General features: G+C 32.6%; 1 protein-coding gene across 2 annotated transcripts; it reads left to right on the top strand.

Annotated features, from left to right (window-relative positions):
* The first annotated feature begins 1,925 nt into the window (after positions 1–1,925).
* Positions 1,926–24,264, top strand: LOC122573355. Of its 2 annotated transcripts, XM_043739589.1 has the most exons (12): positions 1,926–2,098; positions 13,995–14,057; positions 16,064–16,411; positions 16,668–16,962; positions 19,429–19,570; positions 20,530–20,723; positions 21,008–21,653; positions 21,980–22,134; positions 22,238–22,393; positions 22,464–22,602; positions 22,792–23,615; positions 23,846–24,264. In XM_043739589.1, exons 1-12 carry the CDS (start codon positions 2,064–2,066, stop codon positions 23,972–23,974), a joined length of 3,126 nt encoding a protein of 1,041 aa, XP_043595524.1. In that variant the 5' UTR covers positions 1,926–2,063; the 3' UTR covers positions 23,975–24,264. The 2 variants fall into 2 exon arrangements, with proteins under 2 accessions (XP_043595524.1, XP_043595525.1); XM_043739590.1 differs by lacking the exons at positions 1,926–2,098; positions 13,995–14,057 and adding an exon at positions 15,018–15,215 and having other exon boundaries at positions 22,780–23,615.
* The last annotated feature ends 108 nt before the right edge of the window (positions 24,265–24,372 follow it).

The raw sequence follows: 24,372 nt of genomic DNA, 5'->3' as shown, positions 1-24,372 counted from the left end.
ATTTTATACGATAACAGGACTGTCTCGATAAATAACCATCTCGCTGCTTTACATTATGCAAAATATACAGTTTTATTAAGAGAATCCGAAATGTGTCAACGAATATAAATGTTTCGCTGATAATCGGCATTTACAGTTTTGCGGGTGACGCACGAATTGAATCCTGTTTAACGGCGTAACAGTCGACTCAATCCAACGGTTCAATTTCTACTATTTTGCAAACATAAATCCATATTATTCCGAAGTAAATGTACGCAACGTAAAATAAGCGATAATTTTCTTTTTTCTTTTTTTTTTTTTTATTCTTGACTGATTCTACGACTACTTTCGTAATCGCCGGTACAAATATGTATAATAACAGAAACTAGCAAGTTCTAAACAGAAACTACCGACGAACTAAAAACACTTGTACGTGTGTTTACTAAAGAAAAAGTTGTTGTCAAATTTGAACGCGCATACCCACGTCAGTGTTTGTCATTGAGTCTCGTTTCGGAAGTTGGCTCGTTTGACACGACGCTGCATGCTCTCTGTGCAGAGTAACGATATCGAGATTCCTATGTACGTAAAATTGGACTCGCGAAATTTTGAAATTCAGCACTAGATATTTTTAACGAGTATTTGCTTCAATTACTATGACGATCAACGAAGAACTTAAATAGATGTGAGATTTTATGGGGTGACATTCTCTTGTGACACGAAACTATTGTTTCACGAACTTGTAACAGCCGGTTGGGCAATTCTAAACTTCAATTACACAAAATATATTTATTACAATATATAATATATATATATATATATATAATTATAATTAATTTATCACAATATATTTATTTCAAGCTGGACAGTCGAATTACAAAAATGATTAATATATTATATTGGCGTAGGTAAGTTTATTATCGTAATGATTATATTTTAAATATGGAGGACCGTTGTTTACATGTTTCATCTATGTAATATAAATGCGCTATTAATTTCAACGATGACAATACGTCAACAGGTACCAATTCGATGCCATCGACACTCGTATATTCTGATTCATATTCATATAAATATAATTTGTTAATAGCTTAGAGAAATGCAAAGTGCGGTTCCTTTCGTTCTTCATTCTTGATTAACGTATCGTTTTTAATACTCTGTCGCTTATTTTTTTTGTTCGAATCAAAAGTAACGATCGATCGAAACAACGATCTTGAGCGAAACCAGCTTGTAACTTCCTAATGCAGCGAGCATATGGAATAAAGAAATTTCTGCACAGTCAGAACATATTGATTTACAATATTATATTCTTGTATCTGTTTCAATTAACTATATTATTAAATGGTAAAAACTTTCTCAAGCGGCACATTCTCAAGCGCTCCAATAATAATGAAAAAAAAAAAAAAAGAAAACGTTGATAAAAACCGATATTAGTTTTGCCAGAGATACTTTCACGTCTTTCATTAATTCCAGAAAAATAAATAAAAAGATTCAAGAGTCTGGTATAATTCTCGATGTCAAACTTAGAAAATTTGATTAGCCGAATCGGATAAAATCCTCCAACTGATCTTTCTATTTTACGTATGGACGCGTCTTATTTCCTTCGAGACTCTCGGTTCTGACATGAAAAATTTCCAAACTCCGTCTAAGAATGATCAGAATATAACAAAATATAATCGCGATACTGTACCATCTACGTGTATAAGAAAAATAAAATACAATTTCCTGTGTACGTACGTAGTTATCCGAGTCTACAAAGCAAGGATACGCAAAGATACGGAAAATCGTGGCAATATATCGGTAGTGGGGATCGGCGGGTGGTAGTTGCACGACTAGGATTCACAGAGAACGGCGAACAGGCGGACAGTCGCGTTGTCAGAAGTGTGTGCTGTGAGTGTCGCTACGGCACGAGCGCGAGCGCAAGCGCCGGTCAATCCGTCGTCAGTTGCGAAAAGCAGGCGAATCAGCTCGATTCGTACGCGTCGCGCTTCAATTTCGTGTTCACAGTGATACTCGACATCGTGGTGTTCACCTGTCATTTCGTCCAAACTAATCTGCATACGGTCCGCCGATGCGCCACGTGCGTAATGGGCATAATGGGAATGTTCAATTGGCTGAAAAAGTAAGTCTTCTTTTTTTATTTTTATACTTTTGTATTTTCAGTTTCTCTTGCCACTTGGCGTTGCTTATTGTGTATTTTGATCTAGTAATAAACAATTAAAAATATTACGTGTGCAATAGGCTATAGATAATAGGCTGTGATAAGTGGAATATATAAACACGTAATACATAGTTTCGAGGCTATTTGTAATCGAATATGCAAATTGCATGTTTTTACGTCAGCTTTACCTTTGAAATTGTTTATTATTAGAATGGTACTAGATTAAAGACGTGTATTGTTTGTTGGCTACTTTCTAAGAAACTTTTACAATCAACTTGTGATAAACATTTTAGAAAGATCGAATGTCGAAACGTTCGTATTCGGAATTTATTGACAGTGTATGGTAACATTATTTTTTTTCTTTTTTATTTTATTGTCAATTAGTCACATACGAAATCGTCTGTTATTATTTGCCAATCGAGTTTCCCGTGTATTTTAACGTTGCAGACTTCCTTATACTTTGCAAATATTTAACTGCTCTTCTCGAATTTCCGTCGATTACTTAGTTATTGGTGTTTTCTTGATTATTATTATTTACTTATTTCGTAAAGAAACGATGAAATATAACGAAGAGCGTTTTACACATGTACTTCCATTATTACATCGTCATTGACAGTTTTATAACGTCGTACTAGTAATGTAACTGTAATTATTGTTTAAGTAAAATATAACGCGGAGTATTTTGCGCTCCTTGTCAAGGCGCAAACGTACCGATACGTTGTTACGTGTATAAATAACATTACTTTTAAATATCGTATTTCGCGTAGTTGTCATAAATTTGAAACAAAGGTGACACGACTGAAAACAGTTAAACAGAGAAGATAAAAAATAAGGTTTAAAGAAAATGATTCTTCGAAACGTTCGGCGCAATACAATTCCGACTGTTAGTGTATTTACGGATTAAAGGTCACAGACTTTCAGGAGAATTTAAAACTCGAAAGATTGGAAATTATATCACTGCTTCTGCAAGTGAACGAGATAAATTATTCGAATGGCAGGGATGAAGATATTTAATAAATTAAAATCATATTCTATATACTCTGCACTTTGTTTATTAAGAATAATAATACAGGTAGAAGATATTGCTTACGCGCTCAGAGTAATTTTATATTCGTGACATTTCCAATTTCATGTAATAGAAACTATTACAGTTACGATATAATTCCACCTTATTTTATTAATTACTCAAGCATAGGAATTTAGTCGTGTGACTCTGTTTTTTTTTTTTAACAATATTTAACGACCAAAACATTGCATTGCAGAGATTATTTTATGCGTGATTTTATTTTAACCACTTTAGTACACCTTGCTCGAAACGTGAAGAGGAAGTAATATTTCCCACAAAACAGAGAAAGGTAATTAACTACTAACAAACTCGTGAGCTGAAAAACTTGATTAACGTCAATGAAAAGTTATTTCGAAGAAAGAAAAGTGCTAATAATAACGAGATTCCTTATTGCCACGAGTAAAATAATTTCCTAGTATATAGCTTTATCTTTCTTTAAACGACATTATAATTTAAACGCTTATATATATATATATATATTATTCTGAATTTTAATGTGTTTTACGTATAACGTGGAATTATTAAAGCGTTAATTTCTTTCTTTTCCTACTCTGTCGACAAATACGAAAATTATTATACAACGAGACGAAAGATAGAGGGAAGAAATCGCGACTTATTTATTACAACGTTTCCAAAATTATGTCTCAACCAGCGTCGCTTGAAAAAGTCTATATCGTTGAACAACCTAATCCGACAGCTGTTTGATCTTTAATTCTTTCTCTCCTAACGTAATCGCGTGGTAAACTGTTGGCCTGATAAGGTTCCTTAAACCGTAATAAACCAGAGATAGAATTATTGCACGCAAACGCTTAAAAGATTTATAAACATCACGATCGCTTATATATAGTCGTATTTTTCCTGAATGATGTGACGAAAGACTTAGTATCATACGCTTCGTGTTTAGAACACAGTATTTTAGACACATTCATGATGCATGTACGAACATATTTTTGACTTTCATAAGACGCCCCGACATTAAAGTGTCGAATATTAATTAGAATATTAAGTAGACTAGACCTATGTCGAATATCAATTGCGGTAATAAGTAGACTAGAAACATTCTACGATCATTTGCTGCAGGAACATACTTTTTCTAAATCAGATGCCGATCGTCGAAACAGATACTGATCAAACTGATCGTAATGAAATTTTTCGCATAGTCGAATCTTGTTTATAAAATTTTGCTCCGAATAGTTAAAAATAAACTACAAGGTATTGTTAAAATTATTTTATCAATCGTTTTATGAATAAAATTATATATTTTATTTCATAAATATTAATATCAATGTTTAATAAAAACTTTTGAATCAAAATGTAGTAATTCCTTTCAGTTTTTATATTAGATATAGATTCATATTTATTAATTATTATTCTTACAAGAGACTACGTCCAAATTTTCTGTTAATCTTAATGTTCTGATAATAGACGAGGGTCCATTTTATTTGAAAAATTCTCGAATTAATTGAAAAATAGAGAAAATGTGTCGGTCCTCCGTTTAGTAAAAATAAATTCGTGTAACTCTTTAAAGAAACCACGTAAATTCACGTTTATTTAAGGTATAGAATGATGTCGTTAAACGTAAGCACATAAAGCTGTTAACAGTGGGATTGTTAATGCGACAGTTGTTGGCACGACGCAGTTTTGTATGTTTACAAAGACTCGTTTTAAAGAGTTTCGAAGGTAATTAGTGTGCAACTTTTGTTACAATCAATGGGTGCTACGACCTCCCGTGACGCTCATTTTCTATAAAAGAAACAATTTTGTAGACACGTACATAAAACTTTTCTTTTCTCTTCAGACACATACAGTAATTATATCATTTTGCAAATGTGTTTAATTAAGACTCGTCCATTCGATATTTATTTATTTTAATTTATTTCAATTTATCTATATTGATCTAAATTGTAGTACCTGCGTTATTTTACGAAATACGTAACTTTACGTCCATCACGTACGTACAAAAAGTCTTGTACTTTACGAAAATTATTCTGATTCAAGAAATTAAAAACTCTGAAACTTAACTAAATAAAACTGTACCATATTATTTTATATGTGTATTTATATACTATATTAATAATGTTATAACATATGATTATTGATAATACGTCTTGCAAGTCATAAGCAATATTTGTTCGAAAATCGTAATTCGTTGGCGAATGTACGTTGTACGACATCGAGGAAAACAAAATCAACCTTCAAAATGAAAACAAATTTTATGACGCAGTAGACTGCCTAGTTGCTACTCGATAATAGCGTATTGTTTCGTCATTACGTATTTCTTGGACGCTTATCCAATGACCGAATTCTATTACGCAACTATTTCTTCCTTCCGTGTGAACGAATGGACGAATTAATTTTGCGCGTTTTACGTGAGGTGGTAAACGATGTGATACGGACAGTTTCGGTAGAACATACGAAATCATTGCAAGAGAACGTGTACATAAGTAAATAATTGAATCGTCGAATATCTTCTCGTCAAATATTTTTGGTAAGTTGACAACTACCGAACTGCTATTATTGTGATTATAGGTGGCCATAATAATTTCATGAAACTGTAGAGTATTTAATTTTAATTTGTATTCTATACCTTTGCGATGATAAAGCTCACTCGATGACCTTTACCACGTAAAATATAAAGTAGAAATAAATACGAAGTAGTGTAGAATTAAAGAATTTAATCTAAATCCATGTAAATCACCTACAATGATACTAGTTTAAAGTTAAAAAGAGCCAACAATTTATGTTTGAACACTTTATCGCCCTACGTGCAACAGAAGTAAATTAAAAATTGTAGGAAATACTTGTTCGACGAAAGGAGTTGCTCGATCGATTTGAAGATACTTCGGCATCGCTTGGATTTTCGCCATTTCTGAAGTTGTTCAAAAGTTTGGTAATAAAAAAGAGAATGGGAAGATAAGAATGGCTAGTAGGAAATCCAACGGTAATGTTTTTTTGCTGCAAGTTCTCACTGTTACTGTCATATCGAGCAAATCTACCACAGGAAACTGTGTTCAACAAAGTGAGACCACATTGTTTGAGCCGACGCGGCGCGCAGTGACAAACGAGCAGTCACTTCTTTCACTGCGTTACAACAATGAATACGATAATTATGGTTACTAAATATATCACACGTGTGACACTTATTACGATTGTTCTGTGTCTCAACCTATATTTGGAGAAAATGGTCCGCTTTTACGTAACGCCGAGTTGTCAGTGAAATTAATTCGATAGAACAATTCCTCGATGGATAAGGAACCGAACGAAGATTTCGTCTTCAACGAAGAAACGTTCAAATTTCGTTTGAAAGAAATATTTTATATTTTCTGCGTGTCGTAATCGATGATCGAACGCTCATATTCGACGCTGAGTTTGGGTTAGGTTTGATTAAATTTAATTTAACGTTGAAACTGCGTTTGTAAAGAAGAAATGAAAACGGAGGACAAATGAGAACGTACATATTGAGAAGAAAACGAAGCTTTGTTCGCGTAGAACGTGGTTGAATGAAAATCATTCGAATCTGAAAAATGCAAAAATATTATAGGTCTATAGATGATATTCAAAAAAGTAATCGCTCTAATAATCGATATTTGAATAATTATTGATACCTGATATTAGATCGTTATATCTCGCGTTGAATAAGTGTGTGGTCAAAAATCTGCACAAGTAACTTTTAACCAACACAGAGAAGTAGAAGTAAGTAGATGGAATAAATTTGCATCCTTATTACATATCTATGAAGATATTTTCTCGAGGAAAAGCATGAAAGAAGAAATGGTTCTGTGAACCAAACGATTTTTGCATATGAAAGTAATAATAGAAAGAGCTATTTATCGTTAGGTTGAAGTTAACATCATGTAATTGAATGTTAAGTAGATCCAATTAACTATACAAATGTCAGTACTTTCACAAGGAATCTTTGCAATGGAAACTTTCGATAAAAATAAATTCCACCGGAATGGCTTCGCGTTAATTCCCAAACGTTTCACGAGTGATCGAGTTTCCAGGATACGTGCGGAAAAAAGCGTTGGAAATATGGAATTCGCTTTGCTGGTTTTTCTTTTTTCTTTTTCACGTCACAGCTTGTACAGCAGAGCATTAGAGTAATTAGAACGCTACGGTTATTACGAAACCCATTAGAGGAAATATTAATATCTACGTAATTTACCATAATTTATTGCTATAACGTAAAACCGATAAGAACATTAATTTCGTTTAAAAAGAGTAAAACATGCGCGAAACAAGAAACAGGTACCTATTATATATTCATCTAAAAATACTCGATCCAATTTTGTATTTTTTATTTATTTTATATCATTTTCTAGAAGAGATAACGCGCAAAAATAATCTTCAAAAAAAAAAGCGTGAATTATTAAATCTACGCTGGAATTCGATCACAAAACAATACGTACTTGATGAGAATATGATGGAACCTTCGGTATCCGGTGCAGTTAATAAAAAGAACGCTCGTCTCTTCTTCCAGTGATTATTTTATATTTCAAACGGAATGATAACATCAAAAATAAGAAAAAGCAAAGTTTAACTTCAATCCAATATCCTTTCACGTGCCTCTTTCCGTTTTTAAATTGTACGAATCTTTTACTACCTTGAAATTACGTATTCTCTGGTTGTATTTTAAATCTAGCTTCCCTACCCTGATCTAACTTTCCTTTTCTAAATATCTCGACGTAAAAATGTCTTCGATGTCGTACTTTCTTTCTCAATATTCCTCGTATCCCAAACGTTTCAGACTTTGAACAGAATCTTAACGTACATTTTGTCCAAGTCAGGTAAAAGTCAAAGCGTTTCGCAATGGCATTTCTCGCGATCTCAACGACACGTTACGCATGTCACACGCTAACACTTTTTCTCCGAGTTTTTGGTGCCGATGCCATTTATAAACAGGCGACACGAACATGCTAACCTTCGCCTATAACACAGCTCGTCAACGAGAGAATTATGCTTTATCATAGACGTCGCTGCAACCGGTTCCCCTGCTCCAAAACATTCGGATAGTCCGCGGCGAAATGACGATCTGCTGTATCAGTTACATCACTGGTGCTCATAATCGTGAACGTTACCGTGGTTATTCATCGAATTTATAGTTCGCGTTCGATTTGGTGCGAGTTTTGTCTACTCTTAGTGTCTCGAGTGGAATGTTTCCGCAGTTTGCTCCGTGCTGTCGAAGTTTCTGAGATGTTTGCAAGTGTGTAAAGTTGTCCAAAGTTGGTAAAAAAAGTTTCATTTGAGACGAGTTGCCTGTGATATTTAGCAGAACCAAGTCGATTCTTTAAGATGGATGTCGTTTCACAAAGTTCTATACGGCTGAAATAATCTTCTGCTTCTTAACATTAGTTAACTATTGTTTAGAATCGAAATTTTACTTGAGAGAAAATGCTTTTCACAAGGAGTATCGTATCTCATAAGGTTTCGCCATGTTTTATCAACAGTTATGTACATTTAGCAATATTAAAATTCCTCGTGGTTGATGTCCTTTGAAATTGAAATATCATCCGATATAGTGCGCGTTTAAAATCAAACACTATGCGCTTGGAACATCCGTGAAGGCCATTTCTCTATAAAATCCCATGGAACTAATGTTCTGTGAAGTTGAAATTCCTTTAACGCCGATACTCTTTCAAAGAGAATTTTCCGTTTAAAACAAAATATATCTGATATTAACGTTATTATTGTCAACGTTAATTTAAGGAACTTTTGGCATTATACGTTACGAAGTTGGAATTATCGTAAAGTTCATATATAAATTTATATAACTCGTTGCTTAATTTTCCAATGGATCGATACAAATTGTATCTAAAAATTGTATCTAAAAGTACGTATCTACATACAACAGACTCGCGAATACGATTCTGAGAAATTCAAATCCTTAGTATTTTTTAAAACGAAAATTCCGTTAAACCGCTGTTCCGTACTACTGAAATTCAATGGAGTTAGTGGTCCACGAAATTAACATCCTGCAAGATCAACAACCTACGATATTCAGATTCGGGATAACATAAACTCATTTCGTAAAATTGAAATTTCGACGACGCTGCAAACGTTTACAATTACGAATATATCATCCTATCGTATTTATAACAAAGTTTCAAGAAAATTGATAAAGCACTCTATTCCATAAATATATTATTATTATTATTATTATTATTATTTATTTTAGTCCGTGCCTTTCGGCTTTGGACGAACTTTCGATTTACATTTCTTACATTTATTGTATCGCACTCCTTGGCATATTCTTACCTCTAGTAGCTAAACTAACGACTACAAACTATTGCAACTTACGACTACACATTATTATCCTTTGGTCTTTTGCCTCCTCGCTGTGCTACCTTCTTGTCCATCCTCCCCGTCTTGTATCGCCCTTGCCCTTCTCTTCTCTTATTCCATAAATATATTCGTTAATCTAAGAACATGCTTCAACATCTTACATGCGACAGCGATGGAAAGATTCGATATCAATGAAAGACAACGATCAAACGATTGTGTCATGAAACATAAAATGCGAGGTAGATGCTACATAATGCTAGCGAATAAATAATTCGATCAAACGATAGACAACGACCGGACAGAAATAAATAGCCGGACGAGTTTCTTCGTAATACCGTTTGCTTTCTGCTTTGTGAAAATGTCCCGAAAAGTTTCAAGCGTATCGAAGATACGGGTTAATTACGCTCAAAAAGAACGGGGCCTTTTGTGTGGTTTGGAGATGAGCACACAGGTAAACCGTTACCTTACAATCAACGTAGCTTCGCTACGATATAACGACCTCCATTATGCTCCTAACTAAATGATCATACTCTTACCGGTACTAAGTGTTTTCTACGCAAAATCATAGCAAAACGAAGATATAGATACGTACTCTATTCGTCGAATATTCTGAGTGAGAATACAAAAGAGAATACGAAAGATTTCGACCAATTCGTTGTATCGTTCGATAGACAGATGTAGAAGTGACCAATTCGTTTAAAGCTAACGGAATATTACAGAAATAAAATTGAGAGAAATAGTAGAAGGTAATACTGGATATCGTACGTCTGGAGAAATTAGAATGATAGTTACAATTTTTTACAACGTTTGATTGAAACTCAGGTTTTATGTCCAACAATGATAAATTCTATCGTAAAATGATATAATTAATATGTTTGCGATAAACTGTTATATTTTATTCGCGAAAGTTAGATTCACCTTCGAACTTGATATTAAACTCTTCGATTTTACTCGTTATCAATCAAGTAAGAGATAAAATTTCCTCTTTTCAGTAGGACTACTCGATTTTCGAAATAGTAAATTTCATTGCTACTGCAAAATATACTATATAGATATATAGCGAGATATTTGCGATATTATTATTTCAATTCTTAATATCAGAAGCGATTTCAGTATTCGCGTTACACTGTGTTAGAAGTTCGTTTTAACGTTCGTATTTGCGTTTGTCTTGTGACAAATTCGCGAATCATCTTATTTCACATATTCACATTACATAATTGCTGCTAATGAAACTGTGACGATGCGGATCTGAGAATAGCGGCAGGTCAGTTCTCGCTGCACAAGCACACAATAAGGGTTTATTAAGCATACTAATATACCATATGCTTTCTCTGTTAATAGTTATGTCGTCATATGGACGACAAGCACATAGACATCGGTAGTATTAATTTAAAGCGCAAGCTAAAACGTTACGTCCTGTTTCTTCGCTGATCGTGTTAAATTATTTTAAGAAATCATATCACCGCAGTTCTTGTTTCTCTTTTTTTCTTTTTTTAATGAGCGATAACGATTGCATAATATACGTTGATATTTAATAAGAAATTGTAGATTGGAAACGACTGATATTCGTCTTGATATCTGTTTGAACGTTACGTTTAATGTTAGTAATCGTCGGTTGTGCAATCAGTCTGATAATGAATATTTATCGAATTTGTCAAAAGTATAAATAAGAATTTATGTGTATCAAAGTTTTAGCATTTTGATATAATCGATGAACTTTAATTAAAATGAAACGTTATTTCACAACGTTTGCACACTAGCTAACTAACTAATTCTAACGTCTAAAAATTTCGTTTTACCGCTACGAGATATGGCTGATGGTCTTTGAGATCGATCTTTCAAACTATCAAGCACCAATACACCTACTATAAAAGTAAGATCTCACAAAATGCAGCATATCACGCAAATAATTTTCTTATAACGTATAAATTGTCAAGTCAAAATATTTATTTCAGATTGTGAAGAAACTAGTTGTAATTTAAAATAAAAAATAGACGCAACTGGTCACCTAGTTTATTAGCCGAAGATACGTGAAACGCGGTCATAGGATGTGCAGTATTTGTATTTAATTTCCTTATTCTGTCATGATTAATCTGCACCACATAGACAAAATATGTATCGAGCACATATCTTTCGATAATTTGTAGAAAAATGCAGCTATATTTATCGCTTATTTTACGACACCTATTCGCCTTTATTTCTTTGAATAATTTTGACTCAATATGTCGTAAATAATATCACGATACATTTATCGATATAATCGTGTAAATATCTCATACAAGTCGAGAAAAAGTAAATTCTTTGTTATAACACCCGGAGCGTGAAACGATCTTTACCAAAATTAACGACGAATCTTTATCCAGGTTCAATTTCTCGAGTTATATGAAAATACGAATTTGCATAAAAATCCGCAACCTAATTATAAATTTTGCTCATTTCTTCATTTACTCCTTGGTATCTATTTCTGACGAAAATTATTATCAAATTAAATAATCGTTAAACTATCGTAACGTTCAATGATTTGATATCGTTCTTAATAAACAGTCGTTAGTATTTAGCTTTAATTAAGCGAGTATATTCAAACGAAGTGAATCACGGAAGCGTACTACTTTTGCTAGCGTTCTCGCTAGTTAGTAGATTACAGTTTATCAGATTGCATTATCGTTACGTCTGTATCTTACCTATCTTCATCCGGCGTTCCTGATTTCACCGGCATAGAAATAGACGTAAAAATTGCTACTCTGTAAATTGTGCACGTTGTTACGATTCGTATTGAATTTCAAAGAAGAGCGATATCCATATGTAAGTCCTTGTACGAACCGCAAGATAAAGTGTTTCGGTTACCTTCGAGTGTAAATTAGAGAGTCTTAATTATGCTTCGACTTGTGTTCATCGATAAAACCCTGAAAAAACTTTATGCACGTTAGTATCGATAAAGTTCGTTAGGTTATCGCTACTCACTTTCCGATTTTATCGGTCGTTCAATTAGTCTTTCGTTTAAGATCGATTACAACTTAAACGATTCATAAAATTGATTAATCGATTAAATCGTCTATAACAATCAAAGTATATAGATTATATGTAATATATATATTATTAATAAAAAAATGTAACGAATTGATTTCGATCAAATAAAACGTAGAGGCAACGTAATAATTATCAACACCATTTACAGAAGAATAAGTTCAGCACTAATAGGATCAATTTTAACCACTCGATGTAACCATTACGCAGAGTTTAATTAATTGTTCCAGCAATTGGTTGCAGCGATTTCTTAACGAAATCCTGTTTAATACTTAAATTCAATTGAAGAAATTACCGTTTACGCTTGATCTCGTCAATTGCGAGTATGTCTACTTTCCTAGCTACGCAATCTTATAACCGGATAACTTTAAATAACAATAAATAATTAAATAATAACTATTGAGTCGTCTTTAAAATTTCTATGGTATTTGTTATATCTGCATTTAATGTCGCAAGTACAATGGCTCATAAAAACATTTGATTAGTTAACAGAGAGAATTTTTATAAATGAAACATTTTCCATTAGCACACGGCTATCGTGATTGTATTGATAAAATTTGAAATCAAGCCAAAAATGTATATACACATTTAGCGTTAGTAAAAAATTGGCGTACAACATGGGATCGTGGTCCTCAACATACATATGCCTAATTAACGCTAACGATGGCTCACTATGTATACATATATAGTGGCTTAATGTAGCGAATAGTTCAAGGCTGTGAGAATTTTTCCTAATCAAATTTTAGTAATAAAATTTGCTAAACTTTATTTATTTATTTATTTAAAATTATTCAATTTAAAAGCCCAAATTCTCTATTTACTAGATCGCGAAACATTCGGTTTTTCGCTCTGTTAACGAATACATCACTAACGATATGTAAACCGGAAAGAAGGAAGAAGCGCAGGAAAGAGAACAAAGTAAGAGACGAAATACATAATCATGTCGGCAGTGTCGTTGTTCTACGATCCATGAAAAAGGAATCAGAGAAAGTACAAGTTCGTGGAGTCTGGAATTTCGCGGGCAAAAAACAGATATAAACCATTTACTTTCCGTAATGCTTCGGCTTCTTGCCATTCGAGTCGTTCCACTAACCTCTCTAGCTCTTTGGATCGTAACAGAATAAAATTGACGGGTCTATTACTTATCTTCCCTCTGAGGAACGAATTTTAATTTTAATATTATTAATAATGTCTTTAAAGCGAAATTAACATCACCTATGATATTGCCAATTTAAGATCTACAATTTATTTTAATATCTCTGATTTCAAAAGTATTTAAAAATGTTACGGGTATTTGCTAATAATATTTCTAATTTGATATCTACAATGTAGTTCAGTTCTTGCGGATATTTTCTTATATCTAGAGATAATGATTTTTTCATTACTGATCTATCGAACGAATTTGACGTGCTTAACTCGGTTTCTAATTCTTTTCCATTAATACACACTGCCAATTCAATGACACGAATGTATATATTTTTTCAGGGATACCATACAAAGAGATCGAAACGGCTGGAATTTAGTTCAAAAGCAGAACGGCCTCAATAAGTAAGTTTTATATCATATTTGGCTGCCTCAGAATTATAACGATGTAAGTCAAAATTTTAAGAACGTTAGTTATTTTACTATCGTTAAGAGAAAATTAGTCGTTCAATTTGGTAATTAACTAGGTTATAGTTTCATTCTATGTATTGCAACGTGATTCCTTAATTTTAAAAATATATGTGTATGTGTGTATATATAGGGTGAGGGATCGAATGTCTTTATAATAATGAAAATAAAACAGCTCGATTTATAAACAATACCGCTGAATTGAATTACACTATTATGATTTTCAGCCCGCTATTATTTGATACCTTCCTAAAAAATCTTTACTCTTAATTAATTGAATTATTTAAAAAAAAAAAATGATAGTGGGCAGACATGGTATCTTTTTGGTATTGTACATTTATTCGCAGATAATACGAACATGTGACACATGCATTACACGATCTAAGACTACACATGTGACACTTGCAAAAGTTTCACATTCGATAGAATAGAGGTACTCACCGACATATGTTGCTGCAATGTATGGTATATATCCAAAGGTATACAGTACTCGTATTTTTCTTCTTGAAAGTTCAATGTTAGGTCAGGTTCCGGCTCGTTGTGATATGTTAAACCTCACTGAACACGAGAAAATAGCGATCATTATCACCACACCTACCGTGGAAAATCGTTTAGCGATTGTAGTTGTTCGACGACTATAGACCGTATTGATGCTGTTTACCGCTTAGGACTTCCAAATTTTCACCAAACCACTACTGCGCAGTTCATAATCATGTAATAATCCATTTTATTCGAATGTCATTTGATTCAAATCAATATCGTTCACTTTTTAAAAAATGCAGTATAATTTTTAAAGTGTTGTACTAGCTTGCATCACGAAATAAAAAGACTGCTCGAATTCAAAATTGCAACGTACCAATCACAATACGAGATATTTGGTGATGACTAATAGCGCATCTTAGAATGTTTTTATCGATATACGATCGATAATTCGATCCAGTATACACGTTAACAACACTAGTGCCACCACGAATTTAGTTTGAAGGATACATAACTATTAAATGTAAAACGGAATTTGATTACTTTGATTTAAAAAATGACAAACAGAATGAAAAGCCATCAAGGATCGAAATATAATCGCAGACAGACTGTCAGGTAAGTGCTACATTTTCCGCGCGAAAGCAATAAACGTCTTAACCTATTTTATCGTGTATATTGTAAAGAGAATTCAAACTGACAGCATCCACCGTGGTTCTTCTAATCGACATTGTGCCATATTTCATTTCTTGGAAGGTTGTAGTATTTTCTAGTTTCCAAGCATTATCGTTATCACTCAAACTTACTTTGTATATTTAAGTGGTATATCGGTTACACTTTGGTGTCACATGATGTTACTGTTACTATCCTTTAGAAACATTGTCTGTCTTTTATTTTATCATTTACCGTTTGTCATGTACGAATTTTTCGTATTGTCTCAAAACAGTTACATTTGTGAAAGGGTTCTCAACTTAGCTAATGTAAGTAAGGTGTTAATACTGTTGTAATATTTGTTACAATATCAATTAATCGTATATATGAGTGTGATTTGTATAATATAATATTATACGGTATGCCATGTGATGTGATGTAATGTAGGTTAAAAATATCGATAAATATATATGAAATTTTAAAATTGTAGAGATAGAGAAAGTCAAGTAACTTGCTTCTATTATTTAAAAAGTAGCGTCTCTTAAAGTGTCCGTAGATATTGAATACTTTGTTATAGTAATAATTTCGTAGTATTAATTTGTGACTTGAATTAAAAGAATTAAATTTTCGAAACAGTAGAATATTTTAATAAAATTATTTTTAGTTATTGTACTCATTTTTATTGAAATATGCAGATATATTTTAACGCGTTTATAATTTATAGATTATTAATAAATACAATTATGGAATACAACATTGTTTTTCGAATACATTACTCTAAATGTTACTCATAATATTTTTACTTCTGTTTTTAGCGAATCTTATTATACTGCTCTTCAAGCTTTCATAGATCGAAGACGAAACTCCGGCAACGTGAACATCGAAGCACCTAGTAGTCCCGATAAGAAAAGGGCAGACTTTTTGGCCAAAAATAATAACAATAAATCCGACAATGAACGAAACCTACGAGAACCGAAATCGATCGTACCAGGTGTACCGCATATATTAGCTCCTGAGATTTTTGAAATTGGATGGGTAGCGGGCACGGAAGATCGATATATGGAATTGATTTTTGCAGAATGGCAAAATACACGAGTTTCATTGAAGAGGCATTCACATCCGGAATGCAAAGATGCTGTGAAAGCGGATTTAGATGTGCTTTCGTACGTACCGATCGATACTCTGTAAAACGATTGACTTTTATCGATACGTTTCTTTCATTTTATTCTCAAAAATATGAATTTACATAAAGCAGTTTATACGCGTTATACGTCTTACAATCTTCACAACTGACAGTTTAAAAAAGAAACATAATTAATAGAGTAATTTTCGTGAATAATATGAAACGAGACAAGTGGAAATGATACATAAGCGTTATCTTCTCACTTTCACTTTTGTAATATTTATGTTTCTGTTTAGGGAGATTCGACATCCTAACGTGCTATTGTTAATGGCCAGTACCTTCACAGACGATCATGGTCTAGTCTCTATTTTCGAATCCATCGATTGTACCCTTTATCATTATATGCACGATCAGGGTGAACGAATATCCATACAAAGCATTGCAAAATGCGGAGGAAGACTGTCCGATGCTTTAAGACATTCTCACATGCGCGGATACGTGCACAGTGCCATCAACTCGCATTGCGTCTATTTGGCTTCTAATGGTGTCGTGAAACTAGGTGGATGGGAACTGGCCATGCATATCAACAGTGTAAGTGAACATATTCATCTTTTTATGGTGGTGTACGACATACGTTGATTAATTACTTTAGTATTAATTACTTAGTCAATATTTTTATAACATGGCTCATTCGTTCCGCGTTATATCGGAACCGTACTTTCAGAATACCGTGTTATAAGAGGATTGGGTGTACTGATAAATATCTCATCAATGACGTTTAACGATATCAATATAACTTATGCTTCTAACATTTCTGTAATGTGAGTTAAAAGTATTAGTGGCTGACTTGCGCGTAAATAATCCTCCAGAAAATGTCTCCTTGATATTACTAATTCGTAACGCCTCAAATAGAATCATAAAATTTAGGATATTTATTTTCTACTACATTATTTCGACGGATATTATTTGCCATTCTTTGACGATCTTCTCTCATGAACTAAAATCTAAGAATAGAATAATGTAAAATCAGAAATCAAGCATTGTTTCAAAATCGCTATTCCGTACGATTTACAAATGTAAAACGTGAAGTCTCTAGCCGCTTAAAATGCTCGTTGATGTAATCGCAGTCAGAAAAAATCTTGGTCGATCAATTTTTCTTTCCGATCACTTGGCTCTTTCTCAATTGGTACTCAAGTACACGAAGTAACTGTTTCGTATTTATTGTCAAAGGATGATAATTTACCTATCATAAGTGAACTTTATACAAACAAAATAACACGTTCGTAACAAATTGTTAAACCAGGTTGCGTTAAAGCATTTCAATAAATCTTTGCGCTGCACATTCTTTCGCGGACAATGAAGAAATTGATTGTCACGGAAAAATAATGATATGGCGAATTACTCGTTTGTCATCGGACCAAATTAATTGAAAATAATCCATACGTGTCGAACTGTTGTGCAGACTGGTTTTTACAAGGTGTGACTACCTGACAGTTCTTTCTTTTTTTTTATAAATTCTCGGGAATTAATTCACGCAAAATATTTGCGAACAAATATCGGTGTGTTACCTCTTCACTCACAATGTGAATTGACTTTCACAGAGCCAGCAGCAATTATTCTTTTCTGCGTGAATCGTCAGGTTATTAACGAAAGAAAGAACCTAGTCACAAAGAACAATAAAGGTAAAAAGCCGCGTGTTGGAAGTTGGTTTCACTATTGGAAGTTAACGAACTGATTACGATGCGGTAAATCGAGGATTGATGAAAAATATAACAATTCACAGGTTGCATAAGTATACTAGCGAGATTTCGGCTGTTTCAGTGAAAGGATTAAACGCCGATTAGATTTCATATCCGTTAAATTATAATACACGTGATTTATTTTATAATATTTAATATCTTTTAACTAATATTGTTATGCTCTTTTGTACCCGATTTTTACTTTATACTTACAAAATCTTGATCAATTCGAAATGTGAAAAAAAAAATGTTCTTCCGACATACGCGAAATCCCCTAATTATCATTTCGTGAACTACACACAGCTGACATTAAGTATAACGTCATATCCGTTTTTTCATTGACGCACCCAACAGTATTTCGTAGCAGGAAATTGTCGGCATCGCTTCTCACCAAATGTTCATTTTTGAATAAAGTCACTGTACCGTAACACTCTTAATTACGTTCAGCGGATGAAACATGGAAATTCACGCTAATCATAGGTAGCGGATAGCTGAATCTGTCGTGTACATTATTTTTGAACACATGACTCAATCTAAATTCGTAGTATATTGTTTTTCCCATCTGTGTTTGTGTTTCACCATAAACAAAACATTTGATATATCTTTTAATTTTTCAACTAAGAGCATGTCTATATTTCCAAAATATTTTATCGTTGAATTCCTGGATATTTTAAAAACTCCACTTAATTAGCAACTTACGTTTTCGCATATATATATATATACTTCTTTACTTCTTTATGGTAAAGTGCTAGAAAACGTGATTTTACCACTTATGTACTATGTACTTTAGATATTATGCCTGAAATCAGTGTTGCAGATATTTTTACGAACAGAATTATACTAGAATGTGCGTGTGCGTATGTGTGAATCAAGTAGCTCCAACATACACTCGAAGGTTTGAATAAACTCTGTGAATTTTGCACGATCTTCCGTCTCGATTCGCGCTCAGTTCCCATGGATATTTTTTACAGCAACGCCTAATGTTGCAATGTACGCGCATATTATAACGTAAAGATACTTTACGAAATGAAAGATATCTTAATATAACTTTAGACGTAATACAGATATATAAAAGTTTTGGTTAGTGATACAAAATAAAGAAGAATCAATAGACTTTAAAAAGTCACGAAATATTTTGTAACCGTATAAAGATATCTTATATAATATACGCCAGTGTTTTTTTTTTTTTTTTTACAAATATAACATCTAGCTTCTCGAGTACGCAATTTATATATATATATATATATACAAGTGCCATTGAGAAGCATTTTTATTAACTTTCTTTTGACAAGATTGTATTTTTTTAATTTTACTATAGCCAAAACCAGAGAGAGAATACGAGGAACGTTTAAGAAACGAGATTTTTCACTGGCAAGCGCCAGAACTTTTTCACAGTTACGAACCATATAAACAGAGCGATGTATACGGACTGGCTTTATTGATTTGGGAAATGAGTACAAGTAAGTGTCCAATCAAATCAGATGGATCGAATCGTCGATTCTTCTTCCTAATTTTTTTTTTTTTTTTTGTTTTTTAATAATACGTTCAATTCGTATAACAATCCGAAACGAGTTTAGTGTATTCGAAGAATTTCATACGCATCATACGATTTCTTCGCCTGAATCTGAACGATTAGGAGATTAACTATTCGACCAGAAACGCCACCAACAACTCAATATAAAAATGAAACAGGTTTAGAACGAATAAGGAAACGAAATCACATTCACTGAGATTTCAATAGTTTTAAACGAACGGTGTGATTTTTGTGGCACTGCGTTTATTAGACGCGATAAACGAAGTTTCACAATCATTTCGATTATTTCAAAATATTTATTTATAACAAGCAGGATAACATATGCGCGTATGATGCACGTTTGCTTTTTTAATTATAAGTGAAATAGCAGCAACCATACCTGTGTCTCTTATATTTATAGTTAATATGTATATCGTAATTTTATATCAGATTGGATTGATTAAGATCTACCGGTGCAATCTGTATTGCAATCGATTACGTCAAGAGCGTGGCGAATGGCCGCGTACGCGAAGAATTTTCAAACTTAATTCTCTCAAGAACGAAGCTGCAAGTGTATATTTTCGTCTTATTTCTTCATAAGGAATCCATCTATGTCCGATCGTACTACCCGTACAGAAACACCCTGCAGTTTAATGCTTTCTATGTCGTTATTTTTTTCTTCATATTCTAAAAATTGAAATTCAATTTTTTAGATATATATCGTCTGAAATTTGTACATCCTTCGTTTTTTGTATAAAAGCAAAAGAAAAAAAAAGAAATAATCCTCCGAAAGCTTTTCTCTGCAACGACTAATTTTAGTCCTTGTATCGTACATTAATAAATATCCGTATGCGTAAAATTATGAATTGGTTGATAAGAAAATATTGATTTTTGATTGATAAATAGTGCATGTACCATGGAGTGGACATAGTAAAGCAGACGTGGAAAGACAGTACGTGCATTGGAAACGTGGTGTTATTATGGATTCATATGATTTTCCACCATTGTTGCATAATTTACTAGACGCTGGACTACAATTAGATGTTAATAAAAGGACATTGGATATGGATAGAATGCGTAGATTTCTCCAGAGATTGGAGGTACGTTTCTGTAAAAGAAAAAGGAAATTTAGATTTAAACTTCGTTAAAATATTAAATCTCGTGACATCTTATTTAATTCAGAAATATAGTATCAACGAAATTTGTTATTCGGTAATTTGAAAAATTATATAACATCGATCTAATTTGCTACATTTGTACGTGTCCATTAAATTTCAATAGATATGATAGAGGAATTTTATTTCCGTGCAGTTTTCACTTTTAAAAACTCTAAGATCTTTGTAGATGCCACGAATTTGTATCGAACATGTATCATCAATTTTAGACGCAATACGAACGTGAACAACCAGTTTATGTCGACCAATACGTGAACAATAATACAAAAGCTGAAAATATTTATATCTCGCCAACAAAGAAATCTCCCATGTCGAAAAATAAGGATTCGAAACTGACGAAAAGCGTTTCAAGCAAACAGTTAACTCATTCCGCGATAAGTCCAGACCCTTCATCGAGGCAACATTCGTATTCAGGAAAGTCAATATCCAAGCAAAATGCAAATCAAAAAGTAACACCTGCTATCGAAGAAATAAATTTCTTTGCTGACGATGTTAAAGGCAATACTAGAAACGATACAGAGAAAAAAGTGAGCATTTTTAGCAATTTACAAAATAATTATAAAAAGATTAACCATACGACTACCAACGTAGAAGTGTTAGATATTCGGAATGAAGGATTTAATGCACAAGAAATTTCGCAACCGTGGAAAAATACTTATAGAAAAGTCAAAGCACCGCAACAAGCAACGGAGTCTACAACAACATCGGTTTATTCCTCGCCATTGTTAGAATCTTCAGACGATGAATCCTACAAAGACGCAAGAACTAACTTAAAACAACTGAAAGAAAAATTGGCAAATAAAAGGCAACATTTCTTCTACGGCAGCGAGTCGTCACATGCATCTTCAAATATAAGTACGTATGCATTTTTTATTTGTATTATTTGAAAAATGTTTCGAAATCATTTGGAGTCTGATAAGTATAATGGTAAAAGAGCTATAATTCCTTTCTGCAACTAGAAAAATTAAAAAGACGAATCAAAAAATTGAGAGTATTTTTATTAAATTAAAAAAATGAATTAAAATTCTAATAAAAGTTGAATAATTCTTCCGAATGTATGTTCCCATTATTATTTATTAATTTTTAAAAGATGTAAAGTTACAAATAAGATATTTAAATAAATAATATATTTCAATTATTACAACACTACTTTATGTAGTTTTTTAATCATTTTAAATCAGGTCCGACCAGTAAAATGCTCACTAAAATAAAAAGCAAGGATTACGAGCCACATAAGCCAGCTAGCCACAAAACTAGCTTAGAACCAAAATACAATAAATCTTCTAATCAGTATGATCCGACTTACTTGAAGTCAACGTTTCAACAATGTCGTAAGGTACAATTTTCTTTAAAATTAGTTTAAAATACTCTGGTTTAAATACTAGATCGTTCTTCAACAAGTAACATTGAATCTCATTATGTTCTAATACATGCTACAGACTCCCTATTTACATACTCCTGAGGGCATTAAGCATGCAATAATACAACCACAAGTATTGAATTCCAACCAACAAACCTTCTTCGAAAATATTTTATGGAAAAAGGAAAAGTCAATTTGCACATCTAAAATGAGAAAAATACATACCGATGAATCTGTAAGAATTTATATTATTTTGTTTTTGAAAATCCTAGAAATCCTTACGATTATATACTTTATAATTACAGCCACGCTACCTTGCAGAACAGATAGACGATAGCGATACTATTTCCACTGAAGCTACGACTAAAAATCAAACAGGAAAATCAACAGAATCGGTTTCTATCAACAACGATATTACTTACGTCATACAGAAAAACTCGGAAGGTAATGAACTAATCTAGTGAAAATAAAATATTTTTCTAATCTTCTTGTCTCAGGCTGAAATAATACTATTCCTGTTTAAGTAGTTTTGAAAAGTTATTATTATATCATAATGTTCTAAAATTTATAACAATTTCTTATCTTTAGTGTAACAATTAATCTTTATGATAAAACGATTAGTCACTAAAACAGAAACCAGTCTGGGAGGATCTGACCAAGTATACGAAAATATAAACAATTCAACGTCGGCCACTAGTCTTCAGAGCGAATCCTGGCGAAGTATGGACCGAGCTACAAATATTGTGCGCTCCGTTAGTCCAAATAGTGACGATTCATCTCTGTTTCCTACATTTAAATACTCTTATCGGGACTTTGAAGCAACTTTGGGTGATAATCAAACGAAGAAGGATATTTTCGAAAATCTGTACGATTTACAAAATAACAGAGGCGACGAGGAAATTAGAGCTATTGAACGGTCAACGACAAAAGACAAATCATTTCTCTTCGATAAGTCTAATGTAAATAACCCGATGATTAGCAATGAAACACAAAGCGAGTCTAGTAATAATAATGGCATTAGCCTTACCAATATTGAAAACTGCAGCCATTCATACGACGTAACGAATAACAGAAATTTTGTTTGCGACTCAATTGCTGAAGTGTCAAATGAATTCAACGCTTCGTACATTGATACAATATTAGAAGAAAAAAAGGCTGAATCTTTAGACAATAAAGTAACTAGTATTAAAGAAGACGCCAAAGCCTCCGAAACTACACAAAAGTCTGAAATACCCGTTCAGGAAAGCGATGTCGAAATTAAAATAGAAATTAAGGAAAATGAACAGAACTCTGTTATGGCAAATCTTGATTTTACGTTTATGAACGATACTACGAAATACAGAAACTGCAAAACATGTCATCACAGTAATTTACCAAGGCGGCGTTCTTTACCAGCAACATTGAGTCAATTGAGAATAGTTAACTCGACCTTAGGGAAATTACCTATACGCAGAAGGGTAAGCTATTTATTCAATAAAATCTATAGTACGCTATATATGTACTACATATGCTTTAAGTATTTATGCAGTTAATTATTTTGTTTATTATTAATTAATAATATAAATAAAAAGAAACAACATTCATATAAAAATGCAATAAAGCAGATATTAAAAGCTATTATGTTTTCAACAATAATTAATAGAAAAGCATTAAATGACAAATATGTACTTTACTTATATCGTTACAGGATATTCCAGACAATACCGTCGAAGATTTATATATAGACGACGAATTTGGTGGTGAATTAAACATAAATATGAAGTTACATGATGATTTACTTGACGAGGACTTCTTATCCGAAATAACGGAGCTATAGAATACTATAAAATAATAATTATCAGTTACGTTATTCTAGTACTGCTAATAATTTATTATACTTTACTTTTAAAAAATATAACCAATATTACATAGTTATGAAGTTCCAATTCAGTTGGAATACGCGGTATCGACAAATAAACATCTACACTTACTTTATATTCGTTTTCAAAAAATATTCATATATTTTGCATTTTGACATGTGTACGACGGTTAAAACGGAACTATGTGTTTCTTCTTTGTGTAAAATATATCATTAAGTACTGTAAAGTACGAATACAAACACAGTAATATTTTTCGTATATAACATAAATGTAAATAATAAATACCATTTATATAAAAATTGCAGAATATTAAAACAGATGCTTTTAATATTACTTCCTAATTATAATAAATACA

The sequence above is a fragment of the Bombus pyrosoma genome, linkage group LG12 (genome assembly GCF_014825855.1).
Source record: "Bombus pyrosoma isolate SC7728 linkage group LG12, ASM1482585v1, whole genome shotgun sequence".
NCBI lineage: Eukaryota > Metazoa > Arthropoda > Insecta > Hymenoptera > Apidae > Bombus > Bombus pyrosoma.
Note: the sequence above shows the minus strand (reverse complement) of the source record. Positions and strands in the feature narration are given on the sequence as shown.